This window comes from Capra hircus, chromosome 5 (genome assembly GCF_001704415.2).
Source record: "Capra hircus breed San Clemente chromosome 5, ASM170441v1, whole genome shotgun sequence".
Taxonomy (NCBI): Eukaryota; Metazoa; Chordata; class Mammalia; order Artiodactyla; family Bovidae; genus Capra; species Capra hircus.
Genome location: NC_030812.1, coordinates 111716426 through 111737766, shown reverse-complemented (window position 1 = coordinate 111737766; position 21341 = coordinate 111716426). Strand labels below are relative to the sequence as shown.

The 21341-nt window shown below is 44.5% G+C and overlaps 1 protein-coding gene across 1 annotated transcript in view; it reads right to left on the bottom strand.

Annotated features, from left to right (window-relative positions):
* The window catches only part of MEI1 (meiotic double-stranded break formation protein 1), a 55716-nt gene that overhangs the window by 11171 nt on the left and 23204 nt on the right, over positions 1-21341 (bottom strand). The window contains exons 15-22 of the mRNA XM_005681120.2: positions 20070-20181; positions 19224-19284; positions 18130-18227; positions 16280-16448; positions 13256-13403; positions 9061-9336; positions 4582-4747; positions 1644-1748 (exon numbers count right to left, since the gene is read on the bottom strand). Of these exons, the coding sequence (XP_005681177.1) occupies positions 1644-1748; positions 4582-4747; positions 9061-9336; positions 13256-13403; positions 16280-16448; positions 18130-18227; positions 19224-19284; positions 20070-20181 (1135 nt within the window). The remainder of the gene's footprint in view (positions 1-1643; positions 1749-4581; positions 4748-9060; positions 9337-13255; positions 13404-16279; positions 16449-18129; positions 18228-19223; positions 19285-20069; positions 20182-21341) is intronic.

The window sequence follows — 21341 nt, the reverse complement described above, 5'->3', positions numbered from 1 at the left end:
CAGAGTCTGCAGAGGTTACATAGGCCAACTTGCCACCATCAGCAGAAAGACGATCAAGTCTCTGAATTCTTCCAGCAACAGGCACTCACCACCTTCCCAGAGGAGGTCTGTAGCTATCGATGTGCAGTTCCCTAAACTTGCCACATTCTCTCTCTCATACCACCTCCATCTAGCTAACACCTTTCCTCCGATTCAGCAATCAAGATTCAGCTCAAAGTTCACCTCCCTCATGAATTCTCCCTTAATCTCTCAAGGTAAGGTTAAACGCCTCCTCGTACTCCACCTGCCTCATCAGAGTGGTTACAACACTGTGGGGTAAACATCTACAGAGCACAACCGTTTCCTCCTGGGCATTACCAGTCCTTGCTCCCCTGCCCCTACCATCCTAGATATAAACCTACCTAAGTCTCCATTCACTTTTTTGGCAGCCATATCACACTTGACTTTACATGGCTCATGATCAACCAGACAACTAGGCCCCTCCCAACCACAGCCCCACCCCTGAACCACAGTCCTCTATCCTCAATGCTCTCCAATAAAACTATTCAGGGTTATATGTAAACACATACTCATTTCACAAATATGCTTCAGTCTGCTACGTCTCCCTGTTAGAGGCCCTGTTGACAGCTGTTTCTGTCACACACAAACCTCCCTCCTGGCTGAGTGCCACCTGATAAGATAGGCAGGCAATGACCAGCACCAGGCCAGGCTGGACACTGATCTTCTCCTGAGGAGATCTGGGCTCCAGGCAGGGAAAAACCATACTACCCTGTGGCCAGAGGACACGACACTCCACAGGGACTGGAGACACACCTTTTTTCCTAATAATTTCAAGCATTCCTCAACAAATCTTCCTGAGGGTGCTGCCTATGAACTGGTGGCTGCATCAGTGAGCAGTAAAAGATCCTAATAAGGTTTGGGGTATGGGGAGAGGAAAGGCCTAGAGATCTGTGAACTGGATCATCAGATCCTGAGTCAGCTGCAGGGTGAGGTGGAGAACAGCTTGTGCCAGGAAAAATAAAGGCTACATAGACAGTATCCACTGAAGGCCTACTCTGTGCCAAGTACCTTGTGGCATTCTACACTTAAAGTTACTCCTTACATCAACCCTAAATCAGTACACACTGTTATCTTACTTATGAGGAACCAAAGGCTCACAAAGGCTAGAGGCTGCCCAAGGTTCCATAACTAGTGACTAAGCTGAGAACAAAATCAGGCCTTCTTGATTCTGGAGCTTGTCACAGTGACTTGTTTTGGTTTTTGTTTTCCAAACATCCCCAGAGGACGAGCAGAAGATCTGGAAGGTCCTTTATCAAGAAGCCCATAGGCGATCAGCCAGTCAGAGAACTGTGCGTGAGTTGATCACACACCCTGCTACCCTCCTCCCTCACATTGCCTTTAAAAATGCTTTGTTGAAATCCTTCAGGTAGTCTGGGTTTGTGGGGGGCATGAGTTCCCATTCTTGCATGGCCCTGCAATAAACCTCTCTCTACTCAAAAAAGAGAGAGAAGCCCACAGGAATAGACTGACCCACCAGCTTCTTCCAAAAGGTGAAAGGGTGGAGGAAAGGAGCAAGGCCAGTGCTATGAGGGCCGACCCACAGCCCGCCCAGCCCTGAGCCCTCAGGCACTGTTCCAGAGCACCTTGGTGAAGCAGCTTCATGGCCATGCTGTCCAGTTCTTGCTCTGACTCATTCCTCAGCTGCACTAAGGAGAGAAGGTTCAACAGCAAAGGCAGGTTCCCAGAGGCTGTTAGGAACAAGGAGAGCTGGTCAGGGGGAATGACAGACAGATCACCACCACCACCCAACCAGCAGTAAATAGTTCATTGGAATTTACCCCTATTTCCTGCCTTCTTTATTTGGAAAAGGGGCAACTGACAGACTGAGTGCCAACTCTGGGTTGGGTAAGAGAATTCATTATTTCACTTAATCCTCTTTAAAATCATGGGAAGCAGGGACTGTCATTTCCATTTTACAGTTAAAAAAACTGAGGCCCAAAGAGGCTAAATGACATCTCCCAGGTCTCACAGCCACTGGCAGGGCCAGGACTTGAACCCAAATCTGAATCCAAGGCTCAAAGTCTTTCCACTATGGGTTTCCAAGAAATCTCATGATTCTTAAACACTATTAACACTTAGCTGTGGCTTCTCCTTCCCTGAAAAGGAAGGATTCAGCTCCTCCAGATCCCCTTAACAGAAGATATTAAGAAGAGGTGGCACAGAGAAGAGAATACACAGAACTATACAAACAAGATCTTTACGACCCAGATAATCACGATCGTGTGATCGCTCATCTAGAGCCAGACATCCTGGAATGTGAAGTCAAGTGGGCCTTAGGAGGCATCACAATGAACAAAGCTAGTGGAGGTGATGGAATTCCAGTGGAGCTATTTCAAATCCTAAAAGATCATGCTGTGAAAGTGCTGCACTCAATATGTCAGCACATTTGGAAAACTCACCAGTGGCCACAGGACTGGAAAAGGTCGGTTTTCATTCCAATCCCAAAGAAAGGCAATGCCAAAGAATGCTCAAACTACCGCACAATTGCATTCATCTCACACACTAATGAAGTAATGTTCAAAATTCTCCAAGCCAGGCTTCAGCAATACGTGAACTTCCTGATGTTCAAGCTGGTTTTAGAAAAGCCAGAGGAACCAGAGATCAAATAGCCAACATCTGCTGGATCACTGAAAAAGCAAGAACGTTCCAGAAAAACATCTATTTCTGCTTTACTGACTATGCCAAAGCCTTTGACTGTGTGAATCAAAATAAACTGTGGAAAATTCTGAAAGAGATGGGCATACCAGACCACCTGACCTGCCTCTTGAGAAATCTGTATGCAGGTCAGGAAGCAACAGTTAGAACTGGACATGGAACAACAGACTGGTTCCAAATAGGAAAAGGAGTGTGTCAAGGCTGTATATTGTCACCCTGCTTATTTAACTTCCATGCAGAGTACATCATGAGAAACGCTGGGCTGGAAGAAGCACAAGCTGGAATCAAGATTGCCAGGAGAAATATCAATAACCTCAGATATGCAGATGACACCAATCTTATGGCAGAAAGTGAAGAACTAAAGAGCCTCTTGATGAAAGTGAAAGAGGAGAGTGAAAAAGTTGGCTTAAAGCTCAACATTCAGAAAACTAAGATCATGGCATCTGGTCCCATCACTTCATGGCAAATAGATGGGGAAACAGTAGCTGACTTTATTTTTTGGGGCTCCAAAATCACTGCAGATGGTGACTGCAGCCATGAAATTAAAAGACGCTTAATCCTTGGAAGGAAAGTTATGACCAACCTAGACAGCATATTAAAAAGCAGAGACATTACTTTGTCAACAAAAGTCCATCTAGTCAAGGCTATGGTTTTTCCAATTGTCATATATGGATGTGAGAGTTGGACTATAAAGAAAGCTGGGTGCAGAAGAATTGATGCTTTTGAACTGTGGTGTTGGAGAAGGCTCTTGAGAGTCCCTTGGACTTCAAAGAGATCCAATCAGTCCATCCTAAAGGAGATGAGTCCTGGGTGTTCACTGGAAGGACTGATGTTGAAGCTGAAAATCCAACGCCTCATTGGGCCACCTGACGCGAAGAGCTGAGTCATTTGGAAAAGATCCTGATGCTGGGAAAGATTGAGGGCAGGAGAAGGGGACAACAGAGGATGAGATGGTTGGATGACATCACCAACTCAACAGACATGAGTTTGGGTAAACTCCAGGAGTTGGTGATGGACAGGGAGGCCTGGCGTGCTGCGGTTCATGGGGTCACAAAGAGCGGACATGACTGAGCGACTGAACTGAACTGAACTGAGATCCCCTTAAACATGCCTCCAAACCCCCGTCCTCAATAGAACTGGACCAAGTGAGCCATAGTTCTCCACCCACTTCTTCTTAATTGCTTGAAAATTTTAAAGTTCAACTCTCTAAGAGTAGGAAAAAAACAGACTAATCCTAGCCTTTCACACTATACCAAATATCAAGCTTCTGTGACTCCAGGGAGTCCCATTCCAGATTTGGAAACCATCCTTTTAGATCTCACCAGGAGCTCCAATCCATCACAGATCCACCCCCTCCCTTGCCCCTGCTGGCTGTTGCTGCCTCCCTCACCTCCCCAACATTCACCGCTTCTTTCTTCCCAACTGGGGGCTGCCATTCTTGTGACAAATAGCTCTGAGCACATGCTGTGCAGGGTGGGGATAGGCATGCATGCATCAAACACACCCACCCATGCAGACATGAAACATAAGCACACTCAAACCACAGACACACACACATACACACACACAAGTATGTTGAACACCCACTCTCCCACAAGAGAAGGAGATAAAAGTTTCTCGCTTGATGCCCCACTGGCCTGACTTTTCTTTTGCAAAGAAAACTCTGATTCTCTCTCCCAGAGCAGACCCTCTCCCACAAGAGAAGGAGATAAAAGTTTCTCGCTTGATGCCCCACTGGCCTGACTTTTCTTTTGCAGAGAAAACTCTGATTCTCTCTCCCAGAGCCGATCTCATCACAGTAGAGATGCCCACTCCTGAGTGACCTTCCTTCAGGTCTAAACATGCCTCCAGCAGCTACAGGCTGACCTCCTGAGGGGGAGGACCCATGCTCCATCAGCAGATGCTGTAGGATCATCAGGAAGTGGCCTCGGATGAGACCGCCCACTTGGACATCTTCATTCCTCCTCAGAAAGGTCTTCAGTACGATCAGTACCCTGCGGGCTATGTCCACGGGACTGGAACAAATGAGGTCCTGAGCAGGAGAGAAGGAAGCCAGAGCTCAGAGGGCATTATAGCTGGGGACAGTTGAGCAGTGAAGAGGGGCTGGAGAAGAGCCCCAAATGATGCTGTCACAGAACTGGGGAAGGAAGCACTCACTCAGGACCTACCATGCATCATCCTGTCAAACAAGTCCATCCTAAACGGGAAAAAACAGGCTCAGAGAGACTGTGTGATGTGCCAAAGCTCACATAAACTAGTAAGTGGCACAGTTAGGATCTGAATCCCTGGTGGCTCAGATGGTAAAGAATCTGCCTACAATACAGAAGACCCTGGGTCAGGAAGATCCCCTGGAGAGGGAATGGCTACCCACTTCAGTATCATTGCCTAGAGAATCCCATGGACAGAGGAGCTTGACAGGCTACAGTCCCAAGGGTAGGACTTGGATCACAAAGAGCCAGACAGGACTGAGTGACTAACACACTCCCAACTCCAAGCCCAGAGCTCTTTCTACTTTCCAGGATGCCCCTCTCTTGCACATGGAAGTACAAGGGCCAGGAAGAGGTTATTTCAGAAGCAGGGACCTGAGTGTGCCTTAAGGGAGAAGAGGGTGGGGGTGGAGATGTCACAGGGCAAGGACACGATGGGTTAGGACAGATTCAGGACACAGGAAGAGAAGCAAGGACCAGATCAGGCCCTGTCTCCACCATGGCATCTGGCTATTTCTGCCCCAAGGAGTAAAGGCCTTGGTTTCAGAAGGCTGGAAAGAACATTGCTTTTTATTTGCTTTCAGAGTTAATAAGTATATGTTAAAGGGGAAGTCAGCAGAAGCTACACCAGAGACTATCCCATTGAGAGTTGCTGGCATCTGCCAGCTCAAACAGGCCAATTCCTTTGGACAAGGCAGGGGGGGCTGGGTGTCACGAAACCAGTGTCACACACAGACTCCTAGCTCCTGACACACAGAACCATGATTCCAGGCAACTGGCCAGACAAGCCCAGATGTGCTGATCACTGGGTAGCACAGGGGCGTCTGTGCTTAGTTCTCTAAAAACCCCCACAGCTGCCAGAGAAACAACTATAATACTGATGAAATAATTCATATTTTATGGCACAATGAGAAACATTTAAACATAAAATTTTTCTTTGCTAGCTTGGGCCTCTTCCTCCCCTTTTATAGTGTATTGTGCATCTGAATTAACCAGACCTCCTTAGGAGATAACATTCTTTCTCAATCTCATCAAGGGTCACAACTCATAAGTCTTTAGGGGATAACTTCCTTCCTAACTCTGCAAGGGACCATGATGACCTGTGATCCACTACTACCTTTGTATGTATACATTTAAATTGTGTAAATGATCAATAATATGTCATTTAACCATTTGTCTCAAAAACTTAAATCACTGTGTTTTGACCTCTTATGGGCAGAACAGTCCTCAGAGCTTTTTATTTTACTTTCTTAATTTATTTTTTTGGCCACACCATATGGTTTGCAAGATCTTAGTTTCTGGACCCAGCATGGAACCTGTGCTCCCTATAGCAGAAGCACTGAGTCCTAACCACTGGACTGCCAGGGAATTCCCCTCAGAGATTTCTGAAAGACTTTCTACCAGGTTATAATTCTCAGGTTGGCTCAAATAAATTTGCCATTTCCTTCTGAGATAGACTGTTGATTAATTTTTATTGACAACATCAATAGCAATCACTCAATCAGGACCTAATAATGTCAGGTATTGTTCTGTGTTTAAACTGTAGTTACATGTTTGTTTATACATTATCTGTATCTTCATGATAATTTTTCCTAGTAGGTGTCACTCCAGTTATTCAAATCAGCAAACTGAGGTAGATTAACTAGTTTGCCTGTCAAGAAAGCAGGGGCATTATAAATTCTATAGCCACTATGATTTAAGGAAGGGCAGGGATGAGGTTGGCTTCATCTTTGTTACTTTATAGGGACTTGGTTGGGAAGATCCCCTGGAATAGGAAATGGCAACCCACTCCAGTATTATTGCCTAGAAAATTCCATGGACACAGGAGCTTGTTGGGCCACAGTCCATGGGGTTGCAAAGAGTTGGACGCAGCACTTACCTACACATACACACAGAGACTCAGAAAACATCTTTGGCAGGAGAGGCTCTCAGAATAAGAAGGCTAAAGGGAATCTCAGTTCATTTCCATCAACCGTTTTACTTTATAGAGTGTGAGGCTGAAGCCAGATGAGGTGTGATTTGTCTGAGGTCACAGGACCCACAGCCAAACTAGTTTCCTAGTTCTGCTCCTTCACCAGCACACGGCTGCCTGACTGCCAAAGCCGGTCTCTTAGAAACCTAAGTTAGTGAATGTTCAAAGTGCCAAACGAAGGGGGCACTGTGATGAATGCCAGGGGAAGGGGTGCACCCCACCCTATGGGTCAGTGAGGAGGCTCTGGGTGGAGCATGGCCCCCTCTGAAGCCTCTCCTGTCCAGAGTCGTCCAGAACTCTGGGACTGGGCCGACCAGAGGGACGTGGCCCAAGCAGGGAACAAACAGAGCTTCTATGACATCACTGTTTTTTACATATAAACAACCCACGTGAAAGACCACCCGTTGGTAAGAGTGGCAATTAACAGCTTTGTTTTCAGCTGTTAATTACCCATATCAGAAACAGAAATTGTACCAACACATATTTTTAGACTCTTTCCCCTCCTGCAGCTAGAAGCTGGGAAGCAATGGTAGGAATTATACACATGAACAAACAACAAAGTTGTTCCTTGCTCTTCTTTCTTAACTCTGATGTTTCTAGGATCTAATTTAGTAAAAACTCATTATTTAGGCTCCGGTCATGGCCATGACCTTTGTTAGCTATATGACCTTCAGAATTCAATAAGTCTTCCTTTTTTAAAAAACTGTTTATTTATTTGGCTGTATCATGTCTTTGTTGTGGCTTAGTTGTCAGGTGGAATGTGGGATTTTAGTTGCTCAAGCAGGGTTCAAACCTGCATCCCTTGCATTGGAAGGCAGATTCTTAACCAATGTACTACAAGGGAAGGCCCTCAATAAGCCTTTCTGAGATTAAGATTCTTTATCTGGTTCAGAGTCAGTAAGGAATCAGTGAATGATAGTCTACCGTGTACAGCATACCATGAGTGCTCCTATGTATTCTTTCATTTATCCCCATGTTATCTCCATTTTAGACATAAGGAAACCAAAGCTCAGAGAAGACTTCTTTCGGTTGTTAGGGGTTTGTTGTATCTGAGTCCCTCACTGGCCCATGGGCCAGGAACTAGGTCTAATTCTTCCCTGTGCTCAAAGAAACAGCTCTCCCATTAGGTGAAACCCTAAGTCAGGGTTGGTTTCCCTCTTGTCCTGAGATTTAGCTCAGTTTACTGGAAAAAAACAATACGGAATCAAAATTTGGGTTTTAATCTTAGCTCTTGTGACCTTGGGCAAATCTCTCTAAAACTATTTCTTATTCTGTTTAAAAAGAAAAAAAATAAGATACTATGATTAGTATCGTCCTCAGAAGATCTGAATTTTTTCTTTTTTGAAAGACTTAGATCTATTCAGACCCCTAACTCAACAGGTCAGCAAAGGTTTATAAATACTTATGTGTGAGGAACTGACCCTGAATACTTTATCTGGCAAAGAAAATCCAGCATCTTAGCTCTGGCCATTGCTACTCTGTGTCCCATCTTGTTTTCTTTCCTTATGCACTAATGGTTTGTTTTTAACCCATTCCTTATTCCCTTTTCTTCCTCATCCAAGGAAGAATTTGAGCCAAAGCATGAATGTGGCCCCTATCAAATCAACTGCATACAAGCAGCTTCCTTATCTAACTGATGAACCTGACAGAAATTATAGGAATGTCTTACTTCACACAAAAAAATCATTGGAATATGCAATAAACTCCTGATAAAAAAAAATTCTGGGTATGCCCAAAGAAGAGTGTTGCACATGTAACATTATCTTGAGAGTTATGACAGGAAAGAGGCTGAGTCCCTTTGCCAATCAGACATCTGCCACTACATGCCCCAGGGGTCCCCTGTGACATCAAACCCTTGCTAACAGAATATACTTGACACAGGGAGGCGAGAGGGAATGGTGACAAAGGTCAGCATTTCAGAAGTATATCCCCTGAGGGTTAGAGGGGCACGTATCTCTCAGTGAGCAGACATCCGTCAGACTTAGGAAAGGGTATGGATTTACCAGGCAGTTGCCAGCTGAAAAGACCTCCTACTAGCATGGAAACACTGATAAGTTCAGAGGTGGGTAGAAGCAGCTGTGAGTGCCTCCTGACCTCAGGAAACCAGCTCCCAGAGAGAGAGGGCCCACCACCTCTGACTGTAGAAATGAGCAAGTGGTCACCTACTAGCAAAATGAGTAGGATGCTGGGGCTGCTCCTGAGTATGTGAAACAGGGCTGCTACGCTGGCGGGAAGGGTGGGCTGCCCAGCAGACGGGACACCGTCCAGCTCCTCACAGCTGCTCTCTTCCCAGGAGAACCAAAGTTCCAGGAAACGGTGCCCAAACCTCCTCATCAGCTCTGGATGCAGTAGGAACAACCTGAGCAGGAGCGGATTGTGGGTGTAGACTCGGTGCAGGTCTGGGGTGTCCTCTAGGAATTTTCTGATGGTGCCAACCACAGCCTGGAGGCAAAGAATAAAGAGGCTAAATACACCTTGCAGAGGCCCCAAGAGACTCCAATCCCCAACAAATAGAGACAGCCAAGATGTAACTGGGAAAAAATGTACTGGCTTCTCAGGGTCCAGGTTATTTTCACTGGCACCCTCCAGCAAAAAAAGCGTCCTCACTGTGCTTACCTTGTAACAGTGGCCCTCAACTAGGGGTGATTTCACTCCCCAAGGGACAGTAAAAATGTCTAGACTGTCTAGATTGTTGATTGTCTTGATTGGGGGAGTGCTAGTGGCATCTACTGTGAGAGAGCAGGAATCCTGCTAAATATCCTGCAATGCACCAAACAGCCTCCCACAGAAAAGACTGTGCAAAATGTCACCAGTGCTGTGGTTGAGAAACCCCCACTCCATAATGACACTTAGCACAGTGTGCCACAACTGTCAGCGTGTATGTGTCTACCTACCACACTAGACTTCAGCTGTCTGAGGGCAGGGACTGCGGCAAATTAATTTGTGCCCTGGCACAGGGCCTGGCATAGAGACAGCAAAGAGGAGGTGTGTTAAACCATTTATTAAACCTCTCTCTTCCAAAATAATTCAAAATAATACACACATATAAGAAAGCTCAAATTCCTGAGCACGTTACTCTCATGATTTTATGCTTCATAGTTTTAACTCTTCACTTGGGTCTTTCATCTGTTTTGAGTTCATTTCTGTGTATGATATGAGCTCAGGGTCGAGCTCCATTCTGTTGCATGTAGATATGCAACTGATTCCAACACTATTTATTTACTTATTTTTTTAAATTTTTATTTTTACTTTATTTTACTTTACAATACTGTATTGGTTTTGCCATACACTGACATGAATCCACCACGGGTGTACATGCCTTCCCAAACATGAACCCCCCTTCCACCTCCCTCCCCATAACATCTCTCTGGGTCATCCCCGTGCACCAGCCCAAAGCATGCTGTATCCTGCATCGGACATAGACTCGCAATTCGTTTCTTACTATTTATTAAAAAGGCAGTTTTTCCTTTGCTGAATTGTCTTTGTTGTTCTTATAAAAAATATATGGGTTTATTTTCGGGGTTTTTGTTTGTTTTCATTTTTGACCTGAGGGACCTTAATTCTCCCACTAGGGATGGAACCCAGGTCCCGGCAGTGAAAGTGCTGAGTTCTAACCACTGAACAGACAGGGAATTCCCTATGGGTTTATTTTTGGACTCTCAACTCTATTCGGTTGATCTGGATGTCTCTCCTAGACATATTTAGAACCACACTATCTTGATTACTCTATCTTTGTAGTAAGTTTGAAATGAAGAAGTGTGAGTCCTCCAAACCTGATCTTCTTTTTCAGAATTATTTTGGCTATTTTGGGTCCCTTGCATTTCCAAATAAATTTTCGGATCAGCTTGTCCATTTTGAGACAAGAAAAGAAAAAGAAGGCAACTAGAATTTTGACGAAGATTATGTTGAATCTATAGAACAATTTGAGGAGTATTGCCATTTAAACACTATTAAGTCTTTTTTCCTAGTTTTCAGTTCAGTTCAGTCGCTCAGTCGTGTCCGACTCTTTGAGACTTCATGAACTGCAGCACACCAGGCCTCCCTGTCCATCACCAACTCCTGGAGTTTACCCAAACTCATGTTCATCGAGTCGGTGATGCCATCCAGCCATCTCATCCTCTGTCGTCCCCTTCTCCTCCTGCCCCCAATCCCTCCCAGCATCAGAGTCTTTTCCAATGAGTCAATTCTTCGCATGAGGTGGCCAAAGTATTGGAGTTTCAGCCCTAGCATCAGTCCTTTCAAAGAAGACCCAGGACTGATCTCCTTCAGAATGGACTGGTTGGATCTCCTTGCAGTCCAAGGAACTCTCAAGAGCCTTCTCCAACACCACAGTTCAAAAGCATCAATTCTTCAGTGCTCAGCTTTCTTCACAGTCCAACTCTCACATCCATACATGACTACTGGAAAAACCATAGCCTTGACTAGATGGACCTTTGTTGGCAAAGTAATGTCTCTGCTTTTCATATGCTGGTCATAACTTTCCTTCCAAGGAGTAAGCGTCTTAATTTCATGGCTGCAATCACCATCTGCAGTGATTTTGGAGCTCCCCAAAATAAAGTCTGACACTGTTTCCACTGATTCCCCATCTACTTCCCATGAAGTGATGGGACCAGATGCCATGATCTTCATTTTCTGAATGTTGAGTTTTAAGCCAACTTTTTCACTCTCCTCTTTCACTTTCATCAAGAGGCTTTTAGTTCCTCTTCACTTTCTGCCATAAGGGTGGTGTCATCTGCATATCTGAGGCTATTGATATTTCTCCCAGCAATCTTGAGTCCAGCTTGTGCTTCTTCCAGTCCAGCGTTTCTCATGATGTACTCTGCATAGAAGTTAAATAAGCAGGGTGACAATATACAGCCTTGACGTACTCCGTTTCCTATTTGGAACCAGTCTGTTGTTCCATGTCCAGTTCTAACTGTTGCTTCCTGACCTGCATACAGATTTCTCAAGAGGCAGGTCAGGTAGTCTGGTATTCCCATCTCTTTCAGAATTTTCCAGTTTATTGTGATCCACACAGTCAAAGGCTTTGGCATAGTCAATAAAGCAGAAATAGATGTTTTTGTGGAACTCTCTTGCTTTTTCCATGATCCAGCGGATGTTGGCAATTTGATCTCTGGTTCTTCTGCCTTTTCTAAAATCAGCTTGGACATCAGGAAGTTCACGGTTCATGTATCGCTGAAGCCTGGCTTGGAGAATTTTGAGCATCACTTTACTAGCATGTGAGATGAGTGCAATTGTGCAGTAGTTTGAGCATTCTTTGGCATTGCCTTTCTTTGGGATTGGAATGAAAACTGACCTTTTCCAGTCCTGTGGCCACTGCTGAGTTTTCCAAATTTGCTGGCATATTGAGTACAGCACTTTCACAGCATCATCTTTTAGGATTTGAAATAGCTCAACTGGAATTCCATCACCTTCACTAGCTTTGTTCGTAGTGATGCTTTCTAAGGCCCACTTGACTTCACATTCCAGGATTGAGACATAATTAACATATAACATTGCATAAGTTTAAGGTTTCCCTGATAGCTCAGGTATGGGCTTCCCTTGTGGCTCAGCTGGTAAAGAATCCTGCAATGCACAAGACCTGGGTTTGATCCCTGAGTTGGAAAGATCCCCTGGAGAAGGGAACAGCTACCCACTCCAGAATTCCAGCCTGGAGAATTCCATGGACTGTACAGTCCAGTCACAAAGAGTCGGACACGACTGAGGGACTTTGAAGTTTAAGAGATACAACATAATCATCTGATAAATGTATATATTGTGAAATGATTGCTCCAGCCTTAAGAGTTTATAAAGAAGCTGGAGGGAGAAAACCTGTAACAAATAACTTCATCAAAGTAATCCAAGACCACCCTGGCTAACAAGGACATAGGTCCCAGCAATACATTTTGTTTCATAAACTCTTATCTGTAGACATCTCACAACTTTTTCCTCCTGCACAAACCAGAGGTGGTACTAAGAAAACAGCCTTTAACCTAATTCACCTTTATAACTTAGGTTAATTAGGACCTAATTAACTTAGGTCCACAGCGTGCAGGATCCTTCTTCTCTGAGTAGGGATCAAACCCATGCCCCCTGCAGTGGAAGCATGGAGTCTTGACCACTGGACTTTGAGGGAAATCCTTAAGTCTTGATTTTCTTATCAATAAAATAAAAATAGTAACCTCTGCCTCCCAGAACTGTTGAGAGAACTGGGTAGTTACACGAGCTCTGTATGTGTCAGCGCTGTCTCCCTCTAGTCCCTCAACACACCCTGTCTCTCTGCCGCCCAACATCTCTACACATAAACCAAACAGTCTTCCAAGGAACCATAATAAAGAGGAGCAGGAGAAGGAGGAAAAGCCTCAGGAGTTTTGGTCCATACCTCATCTAAGGTACCATCTTTGTCCTGGCAGGTTGCAAGCAGATAGACAGAAGCTCTGAAGACCACGAGTGGAGGGCGTTCACCCTGGTCCTGCAGAGATAGGAGGAAGCTTTGCACAGCCATGAATAACTTCGTCTTTGAGACAAACCTGTCAACCAAGGACAGTCTGAGTGAAAAAGGCAGAGATGGCTGTCCTGCCTTGCCACACCCTCCCTCTGCCCTTCTGTCCCAGCATGTCCACAGCCTAATGACATCTTGCACAAAGAGGGTGCTGTACATACTAACAAAGCACTGTCACACATGCACAGCATGTAGTTCTCTGCTTTGTGCAAGGATCTGTTAGAGGACAGAGACTCCTCACTCATACCTAGAAGGTAAAGCATCAGGCAGCTGGACCAGCAGTGTTAAAAAGAAGGGTGCTACTTTGGGGTTTCAGGAGGCCCTGCTTTTACAGCCAGTTCACCCTTCTCTTCTCATATTTATCACTAAACATTTGTGTGTTCAATGGGCTCGTTTCTGGGGAAGGGAGACTTCTACACTTGTATACATGCAAGGAAGATGTGGATGAGGAGACCAACTTCACTACATGTCCTTTCATGCTTTTTAAATTTTCTACCATGGGTATGTCTCACCTATCAAATTAAGACTCTGATAAACATTTTAAAATAGGTAATATTAAATGCAATGTGGTATCCTGGATTGTATCCTAGAACAGAAAAGGGACAGTACAGGAAAACTGGTGAAATCTGAATAAAGTTTAGTTAATAGTATTGTACCACCATACATATGGTCAAATGATTTTTAACAAGGGTGCCAACACCATTCAGTGGGGAAAGGACAGTCTTTTCAACAAATAGCCCTGGGAAAACTGGATTTCCACATGCAAAAGAATGAAGTTGGAATCTTACCTAACATGATAGAAAAAAATTAACTCCAAATAGCAACACACTTAAATGAAAGACTTAAACCTATAAAAAAATTTTGGAACAAAACATAAGGCAAAAGTTTCATGACACTGAATTTGGCAGTGAATTATTGGTTATGACACCAAAAACACAGGGAATAAAAGAAAAAAATAAACTGGACTTTATGAAAGTTTTAAGTTTGTGCATTCAAAACCACTATCAACAGAGTAAAAAGGCAACCCACAGAATGGTAGAAATTATTTGCAAATCTAATAAAGAACTAATATCCAGAATATATAGATAACTCCTAAAACTCAACAACAAAAACACTCAAACAATCTGAATCAAAACTAGACACAAGATTTGAATAGACATTTCTCCAAAGAAGATATACAAATGACCAACAAGCACATGAAAATATGCTCAACAACAAATGACAACAGAAAATATAGACAAATTTCATCCCCCCCAAATTTAATTAGATTTAATAAAAATTTAAATTAAAAGGCACTTGCTCCTTGGAAGAAAAGCTATGACAAAACTAGACAATATATTACAAAGCAGAGACATTACTTTGCCAACAAAGGTCTGTATAATCAAAGCTATGGTTTTTCCAGTAGTCACGTACGGTTTCGAGAGTTGGACCATGAAGAAGTCTGAGTGCCAGAGAAGTGATGCTTTTGAACTGTGGTGTTAGAGAAGGTGTTAGAGAGTCCCTTGGACTGAAAGGAGATCAAACCAGTCAATCCTAAAGGAAATCAGCCTTGATCACTGGAACGACTGATGCTGAAGTTGAAGCTCCAGTACTTTGGGTGCCTGATGTGAAGAACTGACTCATTGGAAAAGACCCTGATGCTGGGAAAGATTGAAGGCAGGAGAGGGGATGACAGAGGATAAGATGGTTGGATGGCATCACCAACTCGATGGACATGAGTTTGAGCAAGCTCCAGGATTTCGTGATGGGACAGGGAAGCCTGGGGTGTTGCAGTCCATGAGGTCAAAAAGAGTCGGACATGACTGAGCAACCAAACTGAACAGAATCAAAACCACAATGCAAAAACCACTTCATAACCACTAGGATGGCTATAATCAAAAATATGGACAAGTCTTGACAAGGATATGGAGAAACCAGAACCCTTGCTCGAACATTGCTGCCAGGGCTGTAGCTCCTCTGGAAAACAGTTCACAAGTTCCTCAAAATGTTACCCATAGTATTACCATATGACTCCTCAATTCTAAACGTGGTGTATACAGAAAAGGAATAGAAAACAAGTACTCAAACAAACACATGTACACACATATTCACAGCATTACTATTCACAATAGCCAAAAGGTGGAAACAGCCCAAATGCCCATCAGTGAATGAAGGAATAAACAAACTGTGGTGTATACACATAATGGTATTCAGCCATGAAAAAGAATGAAGTACCAATGCCTGCTGCAAACATTATGCTTACTGGATGAATCTTGAAAACATTATGCTCAGTGGAAGGAGCAGGTGCAAAAGATCACATACGTATGACCACATCTACCAGAAATGTTCAGAATAGATAAGTCCACAGAGACAGAATGCAGAATGCTAGCTGCCAGAAGCTTAGGAGAAGGAAAGGGGAGTGACTGCTTAAAGGATAAGAGGCTTTACTTTGGAGTCATGGAAATGTTTTGGAACTAGACAGAGATGGTTTGCACAACACTGTGAATATACTCAGTGCCACTGAGTTGTCCTCTTTAAAATGGTTAACTTAGCTATATAAACTTTACCTCAATAATTTTTTAAAAGCTTAATGAAAAATAGTACTTTGATTTTAAATTTTAATAAATTGTATAGTAATTCTTAAAACCAAAGTAAACTACTTTTTTTTTGGTGCATAAACAACACCCTCAGGGATATCAAGGAATTCTCATCAGCATTCAAGGCTCTGTCCTTCACTCCTGAGACTACCTGTCTCTCCAAACTGTGAGCCCCTCAGGAATACACGCCATTTCTCACTTATCTCCATTTCCCCGGTGCTCAGCACCAGACCTGGAGAGGATGCCTCTGTAAATAGTTATTGAACTGAACCTGGCTACAGATGTAGCTTCCAGAACCAACTGTCAGTCGCCAGCTCTGAGCACTGACCTGTCCTCGTGAATGTAGGCCAGGTAGAAGAGGAGCAGGATGCAGTACTGTCTCTGGCGAGCAGCTTCCTCCACGTACTGGCGATCCGACAGGAGAGCAAGGCTTTCAGGGCCCCTGCTGCTTATCTGGGGCAGCCCGTGCTGCAGGAGCTCAGACACTGCAGAGAGCTCTGGGGAGGAAACAGGCCGGAGAAAATCACACAAAGGAGAGAGGAGAGCAGGTAATGGTCACATGCGTGTCTGTACATACAGAGTACTGCACAGGACAGCAAGGACACACACAGGACAAAAGGCAATCAGCCTCTTCTCCCTCTCTTAGTCTCTCAGGAAAGACTGAAGGTAACATGTGGAAGGACTCGGATACATTCGTCTACTTGACAATGTCCACTGAGTGGCTATTCTAGGCCAGGCTATGACACATGGGCCCTACCTCCTGTAGCTGGCAGCTGGTGGGAAAAAAATAGATAATGAGACAGATAATTGCAGGACATATGATCAGTGCCATGTTCAAGTGTGAAAGAGAGAGTGACTCATGCCACCTGCGATGGGGAGGGCAAGCTCAAAGAGGAGGGAACCGTGAAGGGTGAACAGAAATCAGGCAGAGAAAGGAGAGAAGAGGCTTGCCAAGCCAGGAAGCAAGGTGTTCAGCAGCCTGGAGGCATAAGAGGACATCATGTTTAGCGGGCAGCAAGGAGCTCAATGTGACTGGACCATCAGTGAAAAGATGTGGAGTGTCAAGGGTTTAGGAACTGGATGATGTAATTTGTAGGTAGGCTGGGAAAGACCTTGAATGAGGAGTATAGAATGTGGATTTTAACCTGAGAGCAGATTCCTGCATTTCTCATGAAACCTCTGTTTCTTACAAGAAAGAACATTTGAATACCAAAAGAATATGAAAGAAAAGGACCTCAGAGCTTAAGTTTCAAATAAACTCAACTTCATGGAAAATTCACTACATTACCCTTACTTTCCAAATTTCACCACAGACAGACCAGAGGAAATTCTATCACTGTCAAACAATGCCTGATAGACTGCTGATAGGAGATGACTGCTGAAGGCCAGGGGAGTTGAGATGTTGACGTGGGGAGTTGAGACGTTGACTTGGATTTTTGGATAGACCCTCCAGCAGATGGTGAAGACCGGTTGGAGGATGAGAAACTGAAAGCAGGGGGCCAAGATAAAGGTCACATGAAAGGGTCCATCCTGCCAATGCAATGGGCCTACAGGCAAGTAGAGAGTGAGATGGAATGTGCCACTGAGATGTGGCAGCAATCAGGTCAGGTTTCCTAATTCTAAGTTTATTGCTTTTTCCACCAAAGCACACTATGATCATTGTGATCATAACAAAATTAATATCCTTGAGCCTCGCACACCCACCTGCCCTTTCTCCTGAAATGTAAAAGAAAGATGCAGTCTGCATGTAAGTAAGGTTGGCTGCTCTTCCTGGTGCTCTGAGATATGACAAGATATCTGGGTCTCAGGGTCTGAGGAGGCAGAAGTGGGGCTCCTCCTATTCAGATAAGAGAGAGAACTGGCCAGAAGCAGGGGACTGGTGCTGGTAAGCACAAGAGGCTGCTGTGACGTGGCTGCCACCAGGGCAGAAGTCATCATGCTATTCCCTGTGCAGGCCAGACCACACCTGGACAGGCAGAGAGCTGATCTATTACCTCACCTCCCTCCCTAGGAAGCAGCTTATAGTTCCATCGTTCCATGATTCCATGGTTCTTCTGGGTAGCTTTAGGCAAAGATTTCTTATTACTGTACTGACTTATGACTCAGCCAATCAGCAAGACATCCAGACACTAAGACACCACCATGGACCTCGTGAGTGGTCAAACTACAGCATCTTACCTTCTTGGGAAGGTGGTCCTGTCTTCTCTGGAGCTGAGAGGAGGCTGATGCACATGTAGTACAGGAAACTGGAACACACCTGGTTCAGGGCTGAGTGACTTAGTGGGAGGAGAGGAAGACAGAACAAGAGAGAGGACATTGCCACTCTGGCTGGGACAGCATTATCTCTGCCAGGTACTGAAGCACCACTGCTTTGTACCAGAGCCCAAGGAAATTCTAACCATGGCCCTGGTAGAGAAGGTTGAAGGTCTGGAGGTGGCTGTGAAAAGTAAATATGGAACCTGCTGCCCACAGGTGTAACTTAGTCACTTGGCCCATATAAGTATTCACGAAAAATTTCCTGAAAAAAATAAGTGGAGCTACTAAGCTCCAAATTAATAAAACATATAAACAAAATGTGCTCCCAGGTCAGGAAGGGGCTAGCAAATACTAGAAAAAGGGGAAACTGTTGAACCCAAAATGAGTGATTCAGGAGAATTACAAACATCCAAAACTGTGAATCTAAACCCAGGTGGATCCCTGTATTCGCTCCTGAATGTCAGTTGTTCTATCCAGAGATATGGAAGGAGGGCTAGACACTACACTGAGGTTACCCTGAGGACTGTAGGCAGTAACAAGTGGAATCTGCCAAGCAAATGCAGAAACAGGTAGCAAGTCAGAAATGGGAAGGCTGCTCCAGAAACCTAATGAGAGAGATTGAAGCAGCAACCTCTCTATTCTGTATAAGAGAGCCTCTCCTCTGGAATTGCTGGGCTGGCAGCAACCAGGACATGACCTCTTGATGGACATGGCATCAGTTACCCTGTGAGGGCCTCAGCTTCCTGGTCTATAAAATGAGGGTTAGACAAATGATCTCTAAGAGCCCTTCCAGTTTTGATGCTAAAACCTGCCCTTCTGAGTATCACATGGAATGAGAGTCTTATCAGAACCAGATAAGTAGAAGCTAAAGAAGCCCATCCAGCTTATACCATCAGGTGCTGAGCAATTCTGACACCGTGTCAATCCCTCCACGATCCTATAACTAAACCACACCAGTCAGAAATTTCCACTTGTCCAGTCAAGAAGGACACTTGGCCCCTTGGGACAATACATACCTCAGGCCACTGCAGAACCTAGCCTTCAGTTCCAGGGCCAGTCGTATGAAGGATGAGGCAGCTTGCGAGAATCGGGAAGAAGAGAGTGGTTTAAGCCAGGCTTGTTACAGGGATTCTCAAGTCTGAGTGGTACTATTTTTGGAGTCACACAGACCTCGGTTCAAATATGCTCCATCGCTAACTAGTAACGTGACCTTGAGACACTAACTTACCTTCTCTGAGATTCAGTTTCGATATCTATACCTCAAAGCCTGCTGTGAAACTAAGTAAGATATATGTATACAGAAGATCTAACAAATACTTAGCTCAGAGCAAGTGCTGAATAAAAGTTCACCTTCTTTTCTGATGAACATTCCGCATTAGCTGGGGACCCTGGCCCAGTCCCCTGCATTGCCTGACTCTCCTAGTCTTCCCCCTCCCACTTCACCCTGCTTAAAAGTGACCACTGTCCTGCCCATTCCGGGCCCCTGTAACAGCAGGATTCTAGACAAGAGCTACCACTGCCCCAGCTCGTGTTGAGGATAATCTGTACTCTATCCTAGGGCTTCTGGTAGGGAATTAACTTCTCAGAGTCTCACAGCAACTTTCTGAGAAAGCAGTTTAACCCATGGCTCTGATCTGGAACCTTCTTGACTCAGAGAAGTATCAGTTAATTTGAGAACTGCCTTTAAAGACTTCTGATTGCTGGATGATATATCCTTCCACGCAACACTAGGCAGAGTGTGGATGTTGATTCTGAACGAATGAGTAACCCTCCACCCACAGGTTGTACTCTCTCTGAGTACCCTGAGCAACTGCCTAAGGCGCCAGCCTCCCTTCCAACTTCCACACTTGCTTGTGGCCTACCGAGCTTCTTGGAGAATTTCTCCTTCATGTGAGGGACGATGACAAAAAGGCTGTGCAGAACCGAGAGGAAAACCTCCATCACGGCTGGGTGAGTGGCCTGCTCCCAGTACCTCTGCAAAGAACCAAGAGGAAGCGCATAGTCCACTAGGACTGAACCTCTGAAGAAGAAAGAGCATCAGCAAAAATTGCATCATCTAGCAGTAACAGACTAAATTCTTTCATCTGATGGACACAAAAAATCTCAGAGACCTGAAGTCACAAGCCTACCTCCAAGGCTTACATCTGCCACTTAATAAACTGTGCAAGAGTCGCTACTGCTCTGGGCATCTACCAAAGAGTAAACCAGGAATAACCACAAGTCCTACCTCCCAGAAACAAATCACATCTCACATGTAAAAAGCACTTTCTAAACTATGCATTATAGTGATATGAATGACACTCATGTTTCTAACATATAATAATATGGTTCACAAACTTCCTTCATGTTTATTTTTCATGTGATCTTTGAACAGAATCACGAGGCAGCCTGATGTGGTAGACAGAGTAGAGAAACTTGGGTTCTATTTCAAGCTTTGCACAAGGTCGCTGTGTGCCCTGGGTCAGTCACCCCCTCCCCTTTCACTGTTTCGGTTCCTCATGTATAAATAGCCAGGGCCTCAGGGATGTGGTTCTTACAGATACTTTTCATTTGGTCTTCAAACCGAGTTTTTTTTCAACAAGAAAAGTAAGACAAGTTCATTAGAGAAAATGTATAAAATACTGAAAAGTAGAAAGCAAGAATAACACAATAATTCTATGATCTAATTCTAGATCTAGCTCTAACACTTCTTAAATCTAGGAGGAAGGCAGAGAAGGGGAAGAAACCAAAGTGAATGGCCGAACTATTATTGTTAGTGTGTGCCAATCGGGGTTGTAACCCATGGCCCCTGGGAGTTACCTCCTAAAGACCCTGGCATGCTAGCTCAAAGGCTTCTTCAAGGAACAGAGGCTCTCCTGTCATAGCCAGAGGATGCTCCCCTGCTGCCATCTACTGTTTCCAGTGGGTGTTTTGGAGGTTTCCTTTCCCAACTAACGGACTGTTTATTGGATGTCCAAAACTCAAACAGGACAAGACTCACCCAGGGTCATCTGGGCAGTCAACACTATGGATCCTGCTCTTCCTACCATCTTTGTCTCAAGTCAGCTCAAAACCAGGTCTCTTGAGAGTAGCCATCTCTGATGTTACAGAACTCACATATGTGCTACTTACTGAAGCCTAAATCACACTGACTG